Source organism: Lepus europaeus, chromosome 19 (genome assembly GCF_033115175.1).
Source record: "Lepus europaeus isolate LE1 chromosome 19, mLepTim1.pri, whole genome shotgun sequence".
Taxonomy (NCBI): Eukaryota; Metazoa; Chordata; class Mammalia; order Lagomorpha; family Leporidae; genus Lepus; species Lepus europaeus.
Window position 1 is genome coordinate 72598747 of NC_084845.1, and position 19950 is coordinate 72618696.

The window sequence follows — 19950 nt, forward strand, 5'->3', positions numbered from 1 at the left end:
CCACCTGCAGTGTCAGCATCCCACATGGGTGCTGGTTCCAGTCCCTGCTGCTCCACTTCTGATCCAGCCCCCTGCTAGTGCACCTGGGAAAGCAGTGGAAGACGGCCAAGGTCCTGGGCCCCCTGCACCCACGTGGGAGACTGGGAAGAAGCTTCTGGCTCCTGGCTTTGGCCTGGCTCAGCCCTGGTTGCGGCCATTTGAGGAGTAAACCAGTGCATGGAAGACCTCTCTCTCTGTCTGTAACTCTGCCTCTCAAATAAATAAATCTTAAAAAAAAAAAAAGAAAAGAAAGAAAACATGTGGAAAAGGTTGCAGGAGAACCAGAGTGGGGCCATCACCACACATTCTCTATTTCTCCCTCTCTGTGTAACTCTGTATTTCAAATAAGTAAAATCAATCTTTTTTTAAATTTTTATTTATTTATTTTTGACAGGCAGAGTGGACAGTGAGAGAGAGACAGAGAGAAAGGTCTTCCTTTTCCATTGGTTCACCCTCCAATGGCTGCCGCGGCCGGCACGCTGCGGCCGGCGCACTGCGCTGATCCAAAGCCAGGAGCCAGGTGCTTCTCCTGGTCTCCCATGGGGTGCAGGGCCCAAGCACTTGGGCCATCCTCCACTGCACTCCCTGGCCATAGCAGAGAGCTGGCCTGGAAGAGGGGCAATTGGGACAGAATCCGGCACCCTGACCGGGACTAGAACCCGGTGTGCCGGCGCCGCTAGGCGGAGGATTAGCCTGTTGTGCCATGGCGCCGGCCAGTAAAATCAATCTTAAGACAAACAGCAAAGAGCAACAAGCAGTTGCTTGTCGAAGTACCTAATGCTGGTAGTAGTACCCTGTGCTATCCCGCTGCACCATACACCCAGGCAAGGCTCCTCTGGGAGCTCAGCCTCACCCCTCCCAGCCCTGGGGGAGGAGGCCCCCAGAGGCCAGCAGTACTGGCTGCTGGGTGCCCAGGCACAGCCGCGGAGCCACACCTCAGCAAGGCCTTGGGGCACGCCGTAAATAAACGCAGCCCATGGCCTGTGCAAGCCGGGTCAGTGCGGTCCCAGCTTGCTGCTCCTTTCCCAGCAGCGCCTGGGTGGGTGAACCAGAGAGCTCCTCCCTGTGGCTTTCAGATGCCTCCATTGGCGGGTCCCAAGGCCCAGGCGTGCCCGGCCGTCTTCCTCTCCCACCTGGATACTGCACGCCCGTCACAACGCTCCAGGGAGATGAGATTCTGAAGTCTCATCCCCCAAACAAGTGGCAAAAGAAGACCTGCTGCGGGACGCTTCTGGAGAAGATGCCGAGTGCTTAGAAAGGAAGGACAGCCGTGGTGGTGCTCGTGGTGCTTGCGACAGGCGCCGGCTCGTGACAGGCAGGCGTCTGGTGACGCAGGGCACTCGTGAAATGTTTATCAGTTTCAGAGCAAGACATCAGCAAAGGACAATGACAGCTTTTCCTTTTCCCCGGGGCTTCCCGGCAGCCTCTGGCAGGGTCTCTGGGTTTTCCTCATCCAATGAGCAATTTACTTATTTTTAAAGATTTATTTGAAAGAGAATAAGAAAGAGAGGGAGGGAGAGATCTTCCATCTGCTGGCTCCCTCCCCAAATGGCCACAACAGCCAGGTCTGGGCCAGGCAGAACCAGGAGCCAGGAGCTCCATCTGTGTCTCCCACATGGGTGAAGGGTCCCAAACATTTGTGCCGTCATCTGCAGCCCCCCAGTGGGTGCAGGGCCCAGGCTGGGGAGGTCACTGTGGCCTCCCAGCGGGTGCAGGGCTCAGGCACCAGGGCTGTCACTGTGGCCTCCCAGTGGGTGCAAGGCCCAGGCATCAGGGCTGTCACTGTGGCCTCCCAGTGGGTGCAGGGCTCAGGCACCAGGGCTGTCACTGTGGCCCCGCAGTGGGTGCAGGGCCGAGGACCAGGGGTGGGGGTTGGGGAGCTGTCACTGCAGTTTTCCAGTGGGTTCAGGGCCCAGGCTGTGGCCGGACCAGCGGTGGGGGTTGGGGAGCTGTCACTATGGCTGCTCAGTGGGTGCAGGGCCCAGGCTGGGGAGGTCACTGTGGCCTCCCAGTGGGTGCAGAGCCGAGGACCAGCGGTGGGGGTTGGGGAGCTGCTCAGTGGGTGCAGGGCCCAGGCGCTGGCAGGTCACGGGGGCCTCCGACGTGGGTGCGAGGGGTCTCCCAGGGTGCTGACGGGAGGTGGAGCGCTGGGACGCGAAAGCCGACCCGAGATGCGGGTGTCGAGATGCGGGCTGACACAGCACTCGCCCACGCATTTGGTTTTTGGAGGGAACCGCTGCGGACTGCAGACCTGGGAGCCAGGCACGCTGGAGGCTCTGGCCAACGGGCCCCAGGGGCCGACCCTGGGCGCGAATTTGAATCCGGTCGTGCTGGGCCCCCGGGTGCTCACTGGTTCTCGCGCCCCGCACTCCGGGCGGACGCGCGGGAGGCAGCCGCCCGCACCCCGCCGGAAACGCCTGGGCCCCGAGCCGCGCGCCAAGCTGCGGGCGCTCCCGCCGTGGCGGCGGCGGCGCGCGGTCTCGCGAGGATTCCTGCGAGGATTCCTGCGAGGATTCCCGCGGGCGCGCGCTCGCCCGGCGTTGCCGGGAGACGGCGCGGCCTCAGCGGCGGCTCGCTCGTGCGGAGGTCGCGGCTGGGCCGGTCAGCCGGCGCCATGGTGAGGACTGGCGGGCGTCGGGGCCCGGCGTCGGCGGTGCTGCCCGCGGGCGTCCCAGCGCAGGCGGCCGCGGGTCTGAGGTGCCGGCCTCGCGTTCGCGGGGGATCCCGGCGCGCCCGAGGGACCCGCGCTTCCCCGCGCCCTGCGCGCGCTGGGGTGTTCCTGGAGCCCGCCCGGCCCGCCCGGCTTGCGCGGTGTCCGGACTCGAGCGCTGGGTAGCGGGGTGTCGCCTCGCGGGGGCTCCTGCGCGCGAGGACTTCCGGGCTCGGACCCGGGGCAGAGCGTGCGGGGCCCGGGGGCGCGGCGGGGCCGCGAAGTGGCGCCCAGTCGTCCCCCAAAGCCCTTGGGGTGGGGGGTTGCGCGGACGGCCGCAGTACGTTAGGAGTTACGATGCTAGTTGCTAGTCTTGAAAACCAAGGGGGAAAACACCAGAGTAAGTGCTCCCGAGGGTCACTAGCTTGCGGGAACGTGGGCGGTTTTTCTTTCTCTCGAATCTGCATGTAACATTTGTAGTAAGTCTTGCAGGACGTGGAGACAGAAGCGCGTGGCGTGGAGGTTGGTTGGGAGTAAGAGAGGCAGGATAGGGTGTGGAAGTTCAGTCCGGCCGAGTGGCCTGGGCACCCTGGCTTGGGGAAGAAGCCTTGCTCTCCTCCCTGTCAGTTGTTGGATCCGGGCGTGATCACTCGCAGTGGGTGCCGTCTGCCCAGGCTGTCTAGATGCGGGTTCTCTGTGGAGTTTTCTATTTGGGAAAAGGAACCCCCAGATGGCCAGGACTGATGGTTTTCCCTACGTCTGTCCGCGGGGGTTACCGAGCATTATGGCCGACCCAGCCACATCAGCGAGGGACTGGGGGTCTTCCTTTATGAGCATATACCAAGGGGTGAGTGGGTTTGCAATGGGTTCCTGCCTTTTCGAAGGAGAGCACGTTCATTTCTGGCTTCGCCACGTGTACCGAAGGGTGGTTGTGTGATGGAGGGCGGGGCAGATGAACACGCTCCGTGAGTGCTCTTCCTGGCACCCAAGGCCCTGGACGGAGAGGTGCAGGTTCTGCAGCAGGGACTCGAGCCAGCCGGCCCAGAGGGGAAGGCGCATTGACGGTCACCCTACGTGACTGCCAACAAAGATGGAAACCACCTTCTCTTCTGTCAACAAAGGCTCCCAAAAGGAAAGGGAAGAAAGGCAAAGCCAAAGGCACCCCGATCGTCGATGGACTCGCTCCAGAGGACATGAGCAAGGAGCAGGTGAGCTTCCTGAGCCTCCCTGTCTGCCTCCCCTGTGTCCACAGCTTGTCAGCGCCACAGCTCTCCAGTGCATGACGTATTTTCTCACATGCAACACAGCCACCTTTAACAACTTTCTAATAGGGTGGTAGGAATTTGGAAAGAAGTGTTTTCCTGATAGGAAAGCTCTTTTCGGGGCTGGTGTTTGGCCTGATGGTCAGGGCACCTGTGTTCCCCATCAGAGGATTGGGGTTTGATAGCCTCCCTGGATTCCGACGTCAGATTCCTGCAGTGCAGAGGCTGGGAAGCAGCAGCGCTGGTGCAGTGACTGGGCTCCTGTTCCTGGCCCTGTGCTGGCTGATGTGGACGTTTGGAGACTGAGCCAGTGGATGGGAGCACTCTCTCTCTCAAATAATTAAAAAATGAAAATATTTTTAAATGCTATTTTTGTAACCCTTTCAGGCAGCTGGTGTTTGTAGAACTGTTCCCATAGCACATACATATAGAGCATTCTCCTTTATTTCCTATTAAGCACTATAGCAAGAAGAAAGTCTTTAAGCAGAACATGATTTACTTCAATCACATTGTCTGAGTCTGATTAATCATTGTTTTTTTAAAAGATTTATTTATTTGAAAGAATTGGGGGGTGGGGAGAGAGAGAGAGAGAGAGAGAGAGAGTGAAGAGAGAGATATCTTCCATCTGCTCATTCTCTCCCCAAATGGCCACCACCAGGGCTGGGCCAGGCCAAAGTCAGGAGCTGGGAGCTTCCTCCGGGTCTCCCACGTAGGTGCAGGGCCCGAGCACTTGGGCCATCCTTCACTGCTTTCCCAGGCGTAGCCGGGAGCTGGATCCTGAGATGAGCAGCTGGGACTCAGACCCGTGCCCACATGGAGTGCTGGTGTCGCAGGCAGAAGCTTCACCTCCTGCACCACAGCGCTGGTCTCCTGCCTTGTTTTTACAAAGTTCCAACAGGGAAGAGCAGTGCCGGCTGCCTTTGTTGTTGTTGCCTTGCTTATTTGGGCATGGGGTGGTGTCTGTAGTTTCTTTGAGGCATTTTAAGCTGCTTGTCCATTTTGGTGTAAAGGGCTAGAGAACATCATGATGTCATTACAATTTCACTTCCGATTGGGACACGTGGCAAACATGGTGTGTCCTGTGGCATCCGTGTTGGCAGGACGCTGCCCCGTAAGCGTCTGTGTGGGGCCTTAGGGTGCTGTGTGGACTCGGGTGGCAGGGTTAATAATCCCAAATATGACGGAGCTGAAGTGCGAAGGGGTGGCTCCAGGGATGTGCGGGAAGACCATGGCAGTGCAGGCAGAGGGGTGGCGTGGGCGGGTCCGTTAGGCTGGTGGGTGGAGAGTGGATGCACCTGACGTTGCTGCTCTCTGCTCCTTGTGGAGACAGAGCAGCCGCGCAGCAGGCCTGACACAGGTCTGGTTTACAGCATGTTGTGCAGTCCAGGAGTGAGGACAGGGACTGGGGTCACCTGGACACGCATGCCCCTCTGCTGAGCATGTGCGCAGCCTATTGGGTTCTAGTGCTGTTTTCTAATTTTTCAGGAGAAACTAGAAATCTGGATATTTATAAGAAATCTAAGTATTGATTGATGATGAGATCTAACTCTCTGTGAGCCACACAGAGCAGCCAGGTACCCTGGTTTCAACTGTTTGTTCTGTGACCTGGTGACACGTGCCATTTTGCTGAAGCATTTGTGAGATTCTGGGGTGGCATCCTCCCTCAGAGGGACCCCGGCCTTTGCCCCGCAGAAGTCCTCTGTGCTGTGCCTCCTTTTCTCTTCAAGTAAGATGTAGTGGTTTCCCCCGGGGACAAGGTTTTAGGAGAGAACAAACTTTACAGAAAGTGACCTGTGGCTATACCTGAAAGAGAACTAAGTCGTCTTCTTTTTTTTTTCCTTTTTTTTTTTTTTTTAGAGATTTATTTTATTTATTTGCAAGAGTTACAGAGAGAGAGCGATATCGATATCAATATCAATCTTCCATCCACTGGTTTACTCCCCCAAATGGTTGCAATGGTCAGAGCTCAGCTGATCTGAAGCCAGGAGCTTCTTCTGGGTCTCCCACATGGGTGCAGGGGCTCAAGCACTTGGGCCATCCTCCACTGCTTTCCCAGGCCACAGCAGAGAGCTGGACTGGAAGAGGAGCAGCCAGGACTTGAACCGGTGCCCATATGGGATGCTGGTGCTGAAGGTGGAGAATTAACCTACTGCACCACAGCGCCAGCCCCATAACTAAGTCTTAAGTGGAATGAGATGCCAGGAAAGCTGAAGCCTGTCCTACTTTTTTTTTTTTTGACCTATTTGCAGTTTTGGTTTTCTGTGCTTTTACTGACATTGTACCTTGAAAAGTGAATGTTCTTTCACTTAATATTATTTTGTGACCATGTTTACATGCTTCTTTTATATTTACTTTTATTTATCTGTTTAGTTTTGCTATTATAATAATGCTGAGGCTAAATATCTTTGATCCAGAAGCTCTTGTATTTCTTTTGAGAAGTTTCCTCAGTATGAATTCCCAGGAATGGATGAAAGCTTATAATCGCTTCATGATTTTCAAATTCAAGAGAATTCTGCCACTTACCGCATGTATCCCGTTCTGGGCCCTTCCTAGCACCTACTTCACCTTTTCCGTTTAGCTCTTATTTATTAGTTGAGAGTGGCCCCTCCCACCTTCTGCCTTGCCCTTCTCTGTCCACCTGCCCCCTGCTGTGTGTGGGCCCCTGCTGGGAGCCTCCCCTCACCCAGCTCTGCCTGCCAGGTGGAGGAACACATTGGCCGCATCCGGGAGGAGCTGGACCGGGAGCGGGAGGAGCGCAACTACTTCCAGCTGGAGCGAGACAAGATCCACACCTTCTGGGAGATCACACGGAGGCAGCTGGAGGAGAAGAAGGCTGAGCTGCGGAACAAGGACCGGGAGATGGAGGAGGCCGAGGAGCGGCACCAGGTGGAGATCAAGGTGAGCGGGGCTGGCCTGGCCGTGCCCACCAGCAGATTGCTGGGCCCTGTCATCTTCTCTCATTCCCTTTGTGTCCTTTATCCTGGGAACCTGCAGGTGTTTTTTTTGGCTTTTGTTTTGTTTTGTTTTGTTTTCATAAAACTTCATCTCTAGTGGCAGGAGAGGCCCTGTAAGTTCCATGCCGCAGAAGGAGCATGGGCTCTGGGGGGCTTGCGGACTTGTTTGAGGCCAGGCTTTGCCGCTGAGCATTGTGGGAGCCGGGTATGTGCTCCGTGCCTCCTGTGTGCGGTGGTGTGGACGAGCGCCTGTTCCCCCGCCCCACAGGTGTACAAGCAGAAGGTGAAGCACCTGCTGTATGAACACCAGAACAACCTGACTGAGATGAAGGCCGAGGGCACGGTGGTGATGAAGCTGGCCCAGAAGGAGCACCGCACGCAGGAGGGCGCCCTGCGCAAGGACATGCGGGCGCTGAAGGTGGAGCTCAGGGAGCAGGAGCTGGCCAGCGAGGTGGTGGTGAAGAACCTGCGGCTGGTAGGTGTGAGACCACCTGGGTGTGACAGCGAGCCTGGTGCTGCCTCAACTCGGGATTTTTAAACAACTGAGGGTTCCTATTTTGACGTCAAAACTGCATTTTTGTACTGCATTTAAAATTTCTTTGTTTTAAATGTGTAAGTCAAACCTGATTTGGGGGCCAACAGCAGAATTCTGTCTCAGATCTGAGCAACAGATTGACTTCCCCAAAGGGACGTACACCTCGGGATCTTTTGCCTGTGCTGCTGACACCTGACACCCAGTTACTTTTCCTAGGAGACAGCGTCAGACGTGTTTAGAAAAGCACACACCAGCACTAAGATATGCACCATGTGAACATCTGGGCAGCTGCGGCAATTTGTCATGCAAGCTGGGCTCATGAGCATTTTATTTCCTTTTTTTTTTTAAGATTTATTTATTTATTTGAAAGAGTTACACAGAGAAGGAGAGGCAGAGAGAGAGAGAGAGAGAGAGAGAGAGAGAGAGAGGTTTTCCATCCACTGGTGTACTCCACATTTGGCCACAGTGGCTGGGGCTGGTCCAGGTGCCCAGAACTTCATCCGGGTCTCCCACGTGGGTGCAGGGGCTCAAGCACTTGGGCCATCTTCCACTGCTTTCTAAGGCCATAGCAGAGAGCTGGATCGGAAGTGGAGCAGCGAGGGGAATGGAGCCTGGCTTCAAACTCCCTGCCCTCTTTCTTGGGCTGGCTCAACCTCTATTCTTGTAGCCCCTCACCCTCTCTTCTGTTTCCCCCTAAAATAAAGTCTTTTCTACTTAAAAAAAAAAAAAAGTGGAGCAGATGAAGTCAAGCCATCATTGAAGTTGCCAGTGTTGGAAGCAGCAGCTTGACCCATGTTGTCTTTTGCACAGTTAAGTTTTGAGTGAGTCTGGGGCTGAGTCGCTCTGAGGGATGCTAGAAGTTTCTAGGTAGAGACTGAGACACATTGGCTGAGTGCGCCTTGGGTACCAGGCCCTCCTCTGATCTGTAACAAGAGGCCTATTCTAGGGAGCTGGTGATCTAGAAAGGAGGAGACCATGCACAGCATAGTATATGGAATATGAGTGACAGATACAGGTGTGGCTCAGCTGATGGGGGTGGGCCCTGTTGGAGGAGCAATGTGGTGCAAGAGTGGGGAGCAGGAGTGAAGGGAGGCGGCCGTTTCGTCCGAGGGCTCTGGGAAGCACTCCCAGAGGAGGCAGTGTCTGGCAGAAGCCAGAAGGAAGAAGGTGACAGCCCAGGAGAGGGGCTGGGCCCATGGGAGGGCCCAGAGGCCAGAGGAGCGAGGAGTGAGAGGGTTGAAGGGAAGCCGCAGGGCTCATGGGCCTGAAAAGCCACAGTGAGTTGGCCGTGAGTAGCGTTTTGAGAATTTGAGCAGAGAGGAGCTGCCTTTGACTTCAGTTTTCGAGGTTGCTCCTGGCTGCTGGATTGAGCAGAATTTCTTAACACACTTGTCTCATGTCTGGAAATAGCCTAGCCTTGACAGAAGCTGGAGGAAACGTCAGTGACAGCGAAGACTGCAGTGTTGGCCGCTCCGGCTCTGGTTTTGGGTGAGCTGAGTGATGTGAGGCTGTCGGCACAGCCCGAGTCCTAGATAGGAGGCTGTTACACTGCAGCTCCGGCTTGGTTTTGGGTGAGCTGAGTGATGTGAGGCTGTCGGCACAGCCCGAGTCCTAGATAGGAGGCTGTTACACAATCAGGGTTCTCCTTTCCAGAGCAGTGAGAAGATTGCTCTACAAATAAAATTTACTCAAAAACTGGCAGTAATTGCTTATTGTGGTACGTTTTGAATGCTGCTCTAAGCAATAGTGAGGCAGGGTAGCAGGAGTTGCATGAGGTACCTGGAGAGAGCCCACAGTTGTGCAGACAAGGCTGCTGCTTTTCAGCGTGTGAGAGATGGGACTGTGCTCAGTGCCTTGTCTGCCGGTGTTCTCTCAAGCTTGGTAGGAGGTGACCCAGTCAGCTGAAGGAAGTGCCTTAAGAGATATGAGGGTTGGATAGGGGTCGGTACTGTGACGTAGTGGGTAAAGCTGCTGATTGCAGTGCTGGCATCCCACATGGGCGCTGGTTTGAGTCCTGGCTGCTCCTCTTCCCATCCAGCTCTCTGCTATGGCCTGGGAAAGCAGTAGAAGATGGCCCAACTCCTTGGGTCCCTGCACCCATGTGGGAGGCCCAGAAGAAGCTCCTGACTCCTGGCTTTGGATTGGCGCAGCTCTGGCCATTGCACCATCTGGGGAGTGAACCATTGGATGAAAGACCTCTCTGTCTCTCTCTGTCTCTCTGTCTCTCTCTCTGCCTCTGCCTCTCTGTAACTCTGCCTTTCAAATAAATAAATCTTAAAAAAAAAAAAGTGGAGGTTGGGGCAGGTACTTGCCATAGGGGTTAAGCTGCTGCATAGGGCACCGGCAGCTTGTAGCATGTCCGAGTGCCTGGTTTGAGGCACAGTCCTCTGCTTCCCATCCAGCTTCCGGCTCTGGTGCATCCTGGGAGGCTCAAGTAGTTGGGTCCCTGCCTTCCGTGTGGATGACCTGGATTGAGTTCTTGTGTCCTGGTTTTCGCCTAGTCCAGTCCTAGCTGCTGCAGGCATTTTAGGGAGTGAATAAGTGGACATATGGACAATTTCTCTCTGTCTGCTTTTCCAGAAAAAAGGTACCATCTTAAGAAAAACAGAAAGAAATGTGTCCCATGTCAGAGTGCCTGGATTTGACATCTGACCTGCCCCTGGCTACACACTCCACTGTTTGCTAATGTAGACCCCAGAGGCAGTGGTGATGGTCTAAGTAACTGGGTCCCTCACACCCACATGGGAGACCACTGGCTCCTGGCTTTGGCCTGGCCCAGCTCTAGCTGTTAATGGGCACTTGTGGAGTGACCATCCCAGCAGATAGAAGCTCTGTATTCTGTCTCTGTCTCTCTGACTCTTAAATACAAAAGAGGGGAACCAGAAACCACGGAGGTAACAAAACCATGTTATCTGGGCTTCTTTGGGAAACCCAGCAGCACAGGATTTACTGAGCTGGATGTTTCATGGAGGTTGGGAGTATGGTCAGTGCAAAGGAGGGGGCTCTTTCTCTGTGTCTTGCTAATAACTGATGTTCACCTCTGCAGAAACACACTGAGGAGATCACTAAGATGCGGAACGACTTTGAGAGGCAAGTTCGAGGTCAGTTTCTCCCATTCACGCTGTGCAGCGTGGGGCCAAACCCCCCGCCGTCAAGAAGTAAGCCACATCCAGAGCTTGCTCAGTCAGGGTACATAGGATCAGAGCCGCCCAGGCATGCAGAGAACGCTCACTTCCACGAACGCTCAGGACGCTGTGCGCCCTCACTTACCTGCTCCTGGCTGACGTCAGCAGCTGCCAGCAGGCATTTGTTAGTCACTCTGGCGGCAACGTCGGAGGTTCATCTTCTCCAGGCCTCCTGGCTGTCCGGTTTCAGAAGTCGGTCTGGTTTACAGTAAAGCCTTGTCGTCTTTGGCTGCTCCAAGGCCACACGGGCCGTGGTTGGTGCCCGCCGGCACTGGCTGACGCTCAGCTGCTGGGAGCCCTGGCAGAGGAAGGCAGCGTGTGCTGAATGTGTCCCCTGTGCGCTTCGGCAGGAACAATCCACCTGCACCGTCCCGCTCTCCTGTAGCAGACCTTACGCACCTGTCTTGGCCGGGGAAGGTGTTCTGGGGCCCTGTTCACAGACCCCATCTGTGTAACTGCAGGGGCACCTGTTCTTCCTCTTCTAAGCTTCCGTGTGCACTGCTGCCTTTCAGAGATTGAGTCCAAGTACGATAAGAAGATGAAGATGCTTCGGGATGAACTTGACCTGCGGAGGAAGACTGAGATCCACGAGGTGGAGGAGAGGAAGAACAGCCAGATCAACACGCTGATGCAGCGCCACGAAGAGGCCTTCACCGACATCAAGAACTACTACAACGACATCACCCTGAACAACCTGGCCCTCATCAACTCCCTTAAGGTGCTGGGAGACACAGTCTGCCTGTCTTAAAGCCCACTGGAGGATGCCCCTCTGCCGTCCGTCCTTTGAATTCACAAACGTGCCTAACTGAAGCCAGTCAGAGCATCTCCCTGGCTGCATTGTAGAGGGAAGAAGTGGTATGGGAAGGCTCAGGCACACCCGTGGCCGGCATACGGCTGCGGTGCACTGGACTGGATGGCACGGAGTCACTCAGACGCTGGCAGTGGTAAGGTTTCCACAGCAAGCCAGCTTTGATGGAATCCCAAAGTGTCATCTCTCTGCCTGGAAGCTGAATTCCTAGAAAATTCAGAATCAGTTAAAACTGTGTGTAAATACTCTGTTTATACACGCACCTGTTGGTGAGACTGAGGACAGCTGGCCTTGCCCCGCAGGCCGTAGCCCCTCGTTTCTGCCCAGCTAGCACCTCCTGCACCTCTACTTGTGCTGACAGGAGCAAATGGAGGACATGCGGAAGAAGGAAGAACACCTGGAGAGGGAGATGGCGGAGGTGTCCATGCAGAACAAGCGCCTGGCCGACCCTCTGCAGAAGGCGCGGGACGAGATGCACGAGATGCAGAAGCAGCTTGGGAACTACGAGCGGGACAAGCAGATCCTGGTCGTGAGTGTCCTGCCCACTTCTCTCCTTCCTGGGCTCAGGAGGGAGCGAGCGGTGGGGAGACGTCCAAGACACCTGAGTGGCTTTTGCTCTTAAGTCAGGAAGGGAGGGCTGGGGGCTGCAGTCTCCTGTGTGTGGCTGGTGCCGGCCTGGGGATGTGAAGTTGGCGGGTGTCCTGGGAGATGACCCTAATCTTTGACCGTGTCCCACCAGCCAGCCTTGGTGGGAGGCAGCTGCTTGCATCTTCACACCGGTGGTTTCACTCGGTTCTTTGCGTCCTGCCTGTGTGTGAGGGATGCCTGTGAACCCTGAGTGATTTCTAGGCCCCATTGCTTGTTGTCTCTCCAGTGCACAAAGGCACGTTTGAAAGTCACTGAGAAGGAGCTGAAAGACCTGCAGTGGGAGCACGAAGTGCTGGAGCAGCGGTTCCTGAAGGTGAGCGAGCACCGGGCTGGCCTTCAGCTGTTGCCAAGACCCCTGCCAGCCGGTCAGGGCTTTCCTGGGGGCCTTGATCCCTGTCACCAGCTCCAGGAGGTGTTGACAAGTGGCTAGTTTCTGGATTTGAAAGCTGGAGTTCCTTTTTTTTTTTTTTTTTAATAAAAAAAAGGTTTATTTTATTTATTTGAAAGAGAGTTACAGAGAGACGTAGAGATAGAGAGAGAGGTCTTCCATCTGCTGGTTTACTCCCCACATGGCTGCAATGGCTGGAGCTGCGCCGATCGAAGCCAGGAGCCAGGAGCCTCTTTCAGGTCTCTTACATGGGTGCAGGGGCCCAAGGACTTGGGCCATCTTCCACTGCTTTCCCAGGCCACAGCAGAGAGCTGGATCGGAAGAGGAGCAGCCAGGTCTAGAACCGGTGCCCAGATGGGATGCCGGCACTACAGGCCAGGGCTACCTGCTATGCCACAGTGCCGGCCCTGAAAGCTGGAATTCTTAATGCCGGCTCTGTATTTCACGCAGCTTTTAGGAGGCAGAACCTTGGGGCCTGTTCTACAGAAGGTGGCCTGTTGGTGGTGGCTGCACCCTCTTCTGTGTCCTCAGAAGCTGGCCTCTCACACAGGTTGGGGTAGCTTGGCCCCTCACGGCAGCTCTTTTCATCTCCCTGTGTCACGTTCCTGAGCACTAACCTAATTGCACAGCCGTGCCACTGTCCATCGTGCAGGTGGAAAGGAGCCGACCTGCTGCCCAGTGGTGGCCCTCAAGGGGGAGGCAGTGTCGTGAGCTTCTTTCCAGACATGGTCTTCTTCCTGTGTGCTTTACTGTAGAAACTGGGATTGTGTTATTTTATTTTATTTTATTTTTTTGACAGGCAGAGTGGATAGTGAGAGAGAGAGAGACAGAGAGAAAGGTCTTCCTTTTTGCCGTTGGTTCACCCTTCAATGGCCGCTGCAGCTGGCGCATCGTGCTGATCCGAAACCAGGAGCCAGGTGCTTCTCCTGGTCTCCCATGTGGGTGCAGGGCCCAAGGACTTGGGCCATCCTCCACTGCACTCCCGGGCCATAGCAGAGAGCTGGCCTGGAAGAGGGGCAACCGGGATAGAATCCGGCGCCCCAACCGGGACTAGAACCCGGTGTGCCGGCGCCGCAAGGCGAAGGATTAGCCTGTTAAGCCACGGCGCCGGCTTGGGATTGTGTTATAACCACCACTTGCATTTTTTTTTAAAGGTTTATTTATGTATTTGAAAGAATTACAGAGAGAGAGAAAGAGAGATATCTTCCATCCTTGGTTCACTGCCCAAATGGCTGCAGTGACCGGAGCTGTGCCAGACTGGAGCCAGGAGCTTTTGGCAGGGGCCCAAGCACTTGGGCCATCTTCTGCTGCTTTCCCAGACACATTAGCAGGAAGCTGGATGGAAGAGGAGCAGCCAGGACTCGAACCGGCACCCCTATGGAATTCTGGTGTTGCAGGTGGCAGCTTAATCCACTGCGCCACAGCACTGGCACTGCTTTTGACACTTGTGTGATGTCTTCATTCCTGTACAACACAGTCAGTAGCAGAGTTAAGAGAAGAGGAAGAGTAGTTCTACCACTAGGCAGTGTGCTGGCTTCGAGACCGGCCATTGTGGGGTGCGTCGGCAGCAGTGGGATTCCAGGGCCCCCCAAGGGGCTCCCCACCTCATAAATGTTTCCTGCTGGCAGTTAGACGCCTTGGATCTCACACACGGGTGGTCAGAGACAAGTGTCACTTGAGGTCAGAAGCAGTAGCTCAGGCTGTTGACCACTTGTGGACTGGCCTTCAGCTGGGGCTGCTCCCGCTCTCACCAGGATGCCCCTTTGCTGCCTGAGACCTTCCTGGGGGGAGGGCTCTCTCCTGCCTTCCATTTCGTATACAGTTGCGCACCTTTAATTCTGTGCGTGGAGGGTAGGGTAGGTAGTGTAGGTGTGGAAGCTCAGGTGAGACGACCTTTGTCACGCAGAAGCAGCATATGCCCAGCAGGGGCAGGGGTGGGCAGTGACTTCTCCCCAGGGACATGTCTGCAGGTCAGGGTCCTTGTTGCTGACCCCAGTCCCATCTCTGCAGGTACAACAGGAGCGCGATGAGCTCTACCAGAAGTTCACAGCCGCCATCCAAGAGGTGCAGCAGAAGACAGGCTTCAAGAACCTGCTGCTGGAACGCAAGCTGCAGGCCCTGAATGCCGCTGTGGAGAAGAGGGAGGTGCAGTTCAACGAGGTGCTGGCCGCCTCCAACCTGGACCCTGCCACCCTGACACTTGTGTCCCGCAAACTGGAGGTAGGCCTTGGGCAGGCTTCTGAGGCAGCGAGGGCCAGGCTGGCCAAGGGGTGGGACTGCTCACTCCTGCCCCGTGCCTGGGTGGGTGGGCAGAGACCTCGCAGGTGACCGCAGGGGAGCTGCTGGTGGTGGCCTCTCAGGCTGTCGTTGCCAGCATGTGGACATGTCAGTGGGGCTGCAGCCTGTCAGTCTCCCCCAGCCCCTCCTTCCTTCATGGTGCCTGAGACTCTCTGAGCCCCTCCCACTGCAGCCACCCAGACTGGCTCACATTAGGTTCCTGTTATCGGAGCACAGCATGAAGACGGGTTCTCTGCGGGCCTGAGCTCTCAGCGACAGACCCAGACACAGGCCTGGGGAGCAGCTGCGTCCCTGGGCTCTCCACCTAGGAAAAACAGAGCCCCGGGGGCCCCCAGGAGAGGGTGGGTGAGGAGAGCCTTAGGTTGGTGGAGCAGGGGTAGTGAGGTCTCCACAGACCAGAACATTCACTCATTTGTGCCCCTTGTTACCTGCGGTGCTGCTCTCCTGGCCCTGCATGGTGGGGGGGCAGCCTTGGCCCCAACAGACAGGGAGGACAGAAGAATCTGAAGCCTCAGACAGAGCCCATAGCTCAGCTTCTACTGGGTTGTCCAGCTTCCACAGCTAGGCCTGCGTCCATCCCCAGCAGCAGCAGGTGCAGCTCCCACAGGGGCCCTTGGAGACAGACACAGGTCCTCAAGCCTCTGGCACAGCTGCTGCTCCCAAATTGGGCACAGCTGATCTCAAAGCCTGCAGCCTGCCCATCGAGGGGAGTCCCTTGTCCCTGAGATGGACCCTTGTGGGGCCAGTGGGCTCCTGTCTGTCCCTCCTCCTTGTGCTGGGGTCATCAGAGACACAGATGGCCTGGCTACAGACTTGAAGTGTCCTCACAGTTGATGGAGGGGTTTTGTTTTGTTTTGTTTTTCCCTAAAGATTTATGTATTTCAGAGGCAGAGAGAGAGAGAGAGAGAGAGATCCTCCATCTGATGGTTCACTCCCCAAATGGCTGTAATGGCCAGGGCTGGGCCAGGCTGAAGCCAGGAGCCAGGAGCTTCCTCCAGGTCTCTGACATGGGTATAAGGGCCCAAGGACTTCCACTGATTTCCCAGGTGCATTAGCAGGGAGCTGGATTGGAAGTGGAACAGCCAGGACACAAACCAGTACCCGTTTGAGATGCCAGCACTGCAGGTGGCATCTTTTTTTTTTTTTTTAAGATTTATTTATTTATTTGAAAGAGTTACAGAGAGGCAGAGGCAGAGGCAGAGAGAGCGGGAGAGGTCTTCCATTCGGTGGTTCACTCCCCAAATGGCTGTAATGGCTGGAGATGTGCCGATCCAAAGCCAGGAGATAGGAACTTCTTCCAGGTCTCCCACATCGGTGCAGGATCCCAAGGACTTGGGCCATCTGCTGCTGCTTTCTCAGGCCGTAGCAAAGAGCTGGATTAGAAGTGGAACATCCAGGACTCGAACCGGTGCTGTGGGATGCTGGCATTGCAGGTGGCAGCTTTAGCCACTACGCCACAGCGCCAGCCCCGACAGGTGGCATCTTAACCCGCTGTGCCACAGCACCGGCTCCTGTGGAGGTGTTTTTACCGGCGGCATTTTTCAGGTGATTTCGTCCACGCAGTGTTCAGTGGGACGTGAATGCCAAGCACACTGACTCTGTGTCGGCCTCCTCATCTCTGTTTGAAGGGAGACATCGTAACAGGGCCCTCAGCTGCACCTGTGACTTGAAGCTGATGGGAGCCCTGAGTTGTGGACATATAGACTGGCTCAGAGAGCCGGAGGGGAGCAGATGGCCAGTGCAGCATGGATGCGAGCAGAGAGGTGTAGGGGCAGGGAGGGTCCCTGCTTGTGGCCAAGCATAGGGGAGTAGCAGGTGCAGGCCCAGAGGGCAGCTCTGTTTGCAGGAGCTTGGATTGCCTGGAATAGGCTAGAATAGGCTGTCAGGCCTGGGATGGTGGAGCCACACAGGAGGGGAGGCAGCAGCACGGCCCTGGCATTGGACCCTCGTTTTCCCTCTGCTCAGGATTGGACCCCTGTCCTCCGGGCAGGGCTGGTCTCCAGGAGCACAGGCAAGTGTGGGAGTGAGGTCCTGCTTTTGGCAGCAGGTGGAGGGACTTGCCCATCTTCCTCAGGAAGATGGCCTCTGTGCTGCCGATGGAATGGCCGAGTGTACCTGGGCCAACTCTGCTGAAGTGTTAAAAGTTAGAGAGGCACCTGTGCTGTGGCATACTTGATTAAGCCTCCGCCTGCAGTGCTGGCACCCCTTATGGGCTCCAATTTGAGTCCCGGCTGCTCCACTTCTGATCCAGCTCCCTGCTGATGTGCCTGGAAAAGCAGTAGAATGTGGCCCAAGTGCTTGGGCCCCTGCACCCAGGTAGGAGATCCAGAGGAAGCTCCTGGCTCCTGGCTTTGCGGCCATTTGAGAAGTGAACCAGTAGATGGATAATCTCTCTGGTTCTGCCCCCCACTTTCTTTCTCTAACTGCCTTTCAAATAAATAAATGTTTTTTAAAAATACATATTTTTTAAAGAAGTTACCGAGGCTGCTTGTTCCTGTTAGAGAGGATACTATGTGTGTGTGGTTCCAGAAGTTTAAGAGTGCATGGGTGGCGTTTAGTGTCTGTCCCTCCCTGAGCTCCTCTGGGCTCCCTTCTGGAGATGCACACATGCAAGCTCGTGTCCCGTCTTCCCTCTTCTTGCTTTCCTCCCCGGAGACCTTTCCTGCTGACACGTGTCTCTCCTCAGGATGTCCTGGAATCCAAGAACAGCACCATCAAGGACCTGCAGTATGAGCTGGCCCGGGTCTGCAAGGTATGGACACGCACATCTGTCCCCTCCTCAGGGCCGTCCCTTGGTGCCTGGCTTCCCAGACGGACCGTCCCGAGGACCCACCTGTCCTGCTTCATGCTCTGTGCTCTGTTGGGTGAGGTGGGCGTGGCTGTCCCGTGTGAAGGTGCAGGTAACAGCCTGCCCAGGGTCACATGGCCTGGGATCGGCCCCTGGTGTTTCCTGCCCTGTTCCTTCCTGACACTGTGGTGCTGCTCTGGCCTCTCGGGCAGTTGGAGGAGCCACCTCTGCTGTCTCAGATGCATGCCCAACTGTCCCCTCAGCTTGGGCAGTCAGGGCCTAACCCTGCAGAGTCTGGAAATGCACATCAGCAGACTCCTTCCGCAGTTCCGAGGGGAGGCTTAGACCCCCTGGCGCTGGTGCCTGGGCCCCTGCTGTCACCCATCCCCCTGTGCCCGAGAAAGGCGTGGGCTCTCACCAGGTATCCCTCCCTGCATGGTGAGACACAGCTGGCCGGTCTGCCGCCCTGGGAGTGTGACTCAGGGACATCCTTGGCTCTGCGGGGTGGAAGTCGTATCCTGGTTCTGTTGTGTGGGGCTATGACCAGACCGTCCTGTCTCCACCGTATGTTAGGAACACCCAGATGAACCTAGCGACCCAGTCCGCCTTGGCCTCTCAGGCCTCCGCAAACCACAGCCAGGCCCAGCTCTCCCCAACTTCCTGTCTGCCCACCTCCAGCTTGCCCTCAGATGCTGATGCTTAAGCACACAGAGTCTGGGCCATCCACAGGCCCATGGTTTCTGGGAATACTCATGGCTGTTATGTGATTCTCAGGAGATCTAAACCCATGGGTATGGGTGAGAACCAGGGCCCAACCCTGACGTTCTCTCTGAAGTTCTGTCCTGTTGACCCTTTTAAAGTCAGGTTCCAAGCCCTGGCCTCTTTCTGCATGAGGGCATAGACAGCCACCCCTTCTCAGTCCAGGTACCCCGGCTTTGAAGCAGCCGCCGAAACTTGCCATTTTATGGAAAGGTGCATTTTCCAGAGGTAGGAATCGAGACTGCTGGCATGGCTGCTGGGAAGGCGTTGGTCTGTGCTTATGCCACCAGTGCTGTCACTCAAGCCTCATTTCTCGGGTTGGTGGAGGTGGTTTCCCTTCACTCTGGTTGAAGATGCAGGGCCTTGTGTCTACCAAGAGCAGGAGGCAGATGCTGTGGACAAGGGCAGGGCGGGGAGGATGAGCTTCATTGGGAAAGGCCTGGCGAGAGCCAGGAGCCCTCTCAGACCATAGTTCTGCTGAGTTCATTCTCTGTGCCTCAGTTTCCCCATTTGTGAAATAGGAGAGTGTCATTGCCCTGTTGTGGGCCACCTGAGTGTAGGCATATAGAGTGCTCAGCGCTGGGTCTGGCCAGAGTGCAGCTGACAGATGTTGTCTTTTCTTTGACACTGCTGATTCCATCCCCCTCGGAGCTGAACTTAGGAGTGGGCCACAGCATTTTGGCCACGGTGTCCAGGTGGACCCCCCCTTCCTGACGCTGCCCTGTCCAGAGAGTTTTGGCCACGGTGTCCAGGTGGACCCCCCCTTCCTGACGCTGCCCTGTCCAGAGAGTTTTGGCCACGGTGTCCAGGTGGACCCCCCCTTCCTGATGCTGCCCTGTCCAGAGAGTTTTGGCCACGGTGTCCAGGTGGACCCCCCCTTCCTGATGCTGCCCTGTCCAGAGAGTTTTGGCCACGGTGTCCAGGTGGACCCCCCCTTCCTGATGCTGCCCTGTCCAGAGAGTTTTGGCCACGGTGTCCAGGTGGACCCCCCCTTCCTGATGCTGCCCTGTCCAGAGAGTTTTGGCCACGGTGTCCAGGTGGACCCCCCTTCCTGCTGCTGCCCTGTCCAGAGAGTTTTGGCCACGGTGTCCAGGTGGACCCCCCCTTCCTGATGCTGCCCTGTCCAGAGAGTTTTGGCCACGGTGTCCAGGTGGACCCCCCCTTCCTGATGCTGCCCTGTCCAGAGAGTTTTGGCCACGGTGTCCAGGTGGACTCCCCCTTCCTGATGCTGCCCTGTCCAGAGTGTTCTGGCCACAGTGTCCAGGTAGACCCCCCTTCCTGACGCTGCCCTGTCTCCACAGGCTCACAATGACCTGCTACGCACGTATGAGGCAAAACTGCTGGCCTTTGGGATCCCCCTGGACAATGTGGGCTTCAAGCCGCTGGAGACAGCCGTGGTCGGACAGACACTGGGCCAGGGCCCTGCCGGACTGGTGGGCTCTCCGACATAGCTGCCCTACCCAGGGCTGTCCTCTGTAGGACCCTCTCACCACTGTGACAGCAAGCTTTTGTTTTTAGATTTCTGCAGCAATTGAAGGTTTTGCACATCTGCTGTTGTCTTCTTGCCTGGCTCTGTGGAAGAGCTGCCTGCACGGGCTCAGCCCACAGCATCCTTCCCTGGGTGCGTGTCCAGTCT

At 56.2% G+C, this 19950-nt stretch overlaps 2 protein-coding genes across 2 annotated transcripts in view; one reads left to right on the top strand and one right to left on the bottom strand.

Moving 5' to 3' along the window:
• The window catches only part of DBNDD1 (dysbindin domain containing 1), a 17652-nt gene extending 14997 nt beyond the window's left edge, over positions 1-2655 (bottom strand). The window contains 2 exon segments of the mRNA XM_062176059.1: positions 2206-2342; positions 2390-2655. Coding sequence (XP_062032043.1) covers positions 2206-2342; positions 2390-2655 — 403 coding nt within the window.
• On the top strand, positions 2581-19861 carry GAS8 (growth arrest specific 8). Its single transcript, XM_062176100.1, has 11 exons — positions 2581-2656; positions 3811-3897; positions 6652-6849; positions 7174-7380; positions 10487-10541; positions 11138-11343; positions 11795-11962; positions 12308-12394; positions 14480-14689; positions 17454-17519; positions 19616-19861. Exons 1-11 carry the CDS (start codon positions 2654-2656, stop codon positions 19763-19765), a joined length of 1437 nt encoding a protein of 478 aa, XP_062032084.1. The 5' UTR covers positions 2581-2653; the 3' UTR covers positions 19766-19861.
• Positions 19862-19950: the final 89 nt, after the last annotated feature.

Bases quoted from the DNA above. Each gene is read 5' to 3' on its own strand.
- GAS8 (XM_062176100.1), top strand. The intron at 7,381-10,486 runs GTAGGTGTGAGA...TCACCTCTGCAG, and splicing joins TGGTGAAGAACCTGCGGCTG to AAACACACTGAGGAGATCAC. The intron at 11,344-11,794 runs GTGCTGGGAGAC...TTGTGCTGACAG, and splicing joins CCCTCATCAACTCCCTTAAG to GAGCAAATGGAGGACATGCG.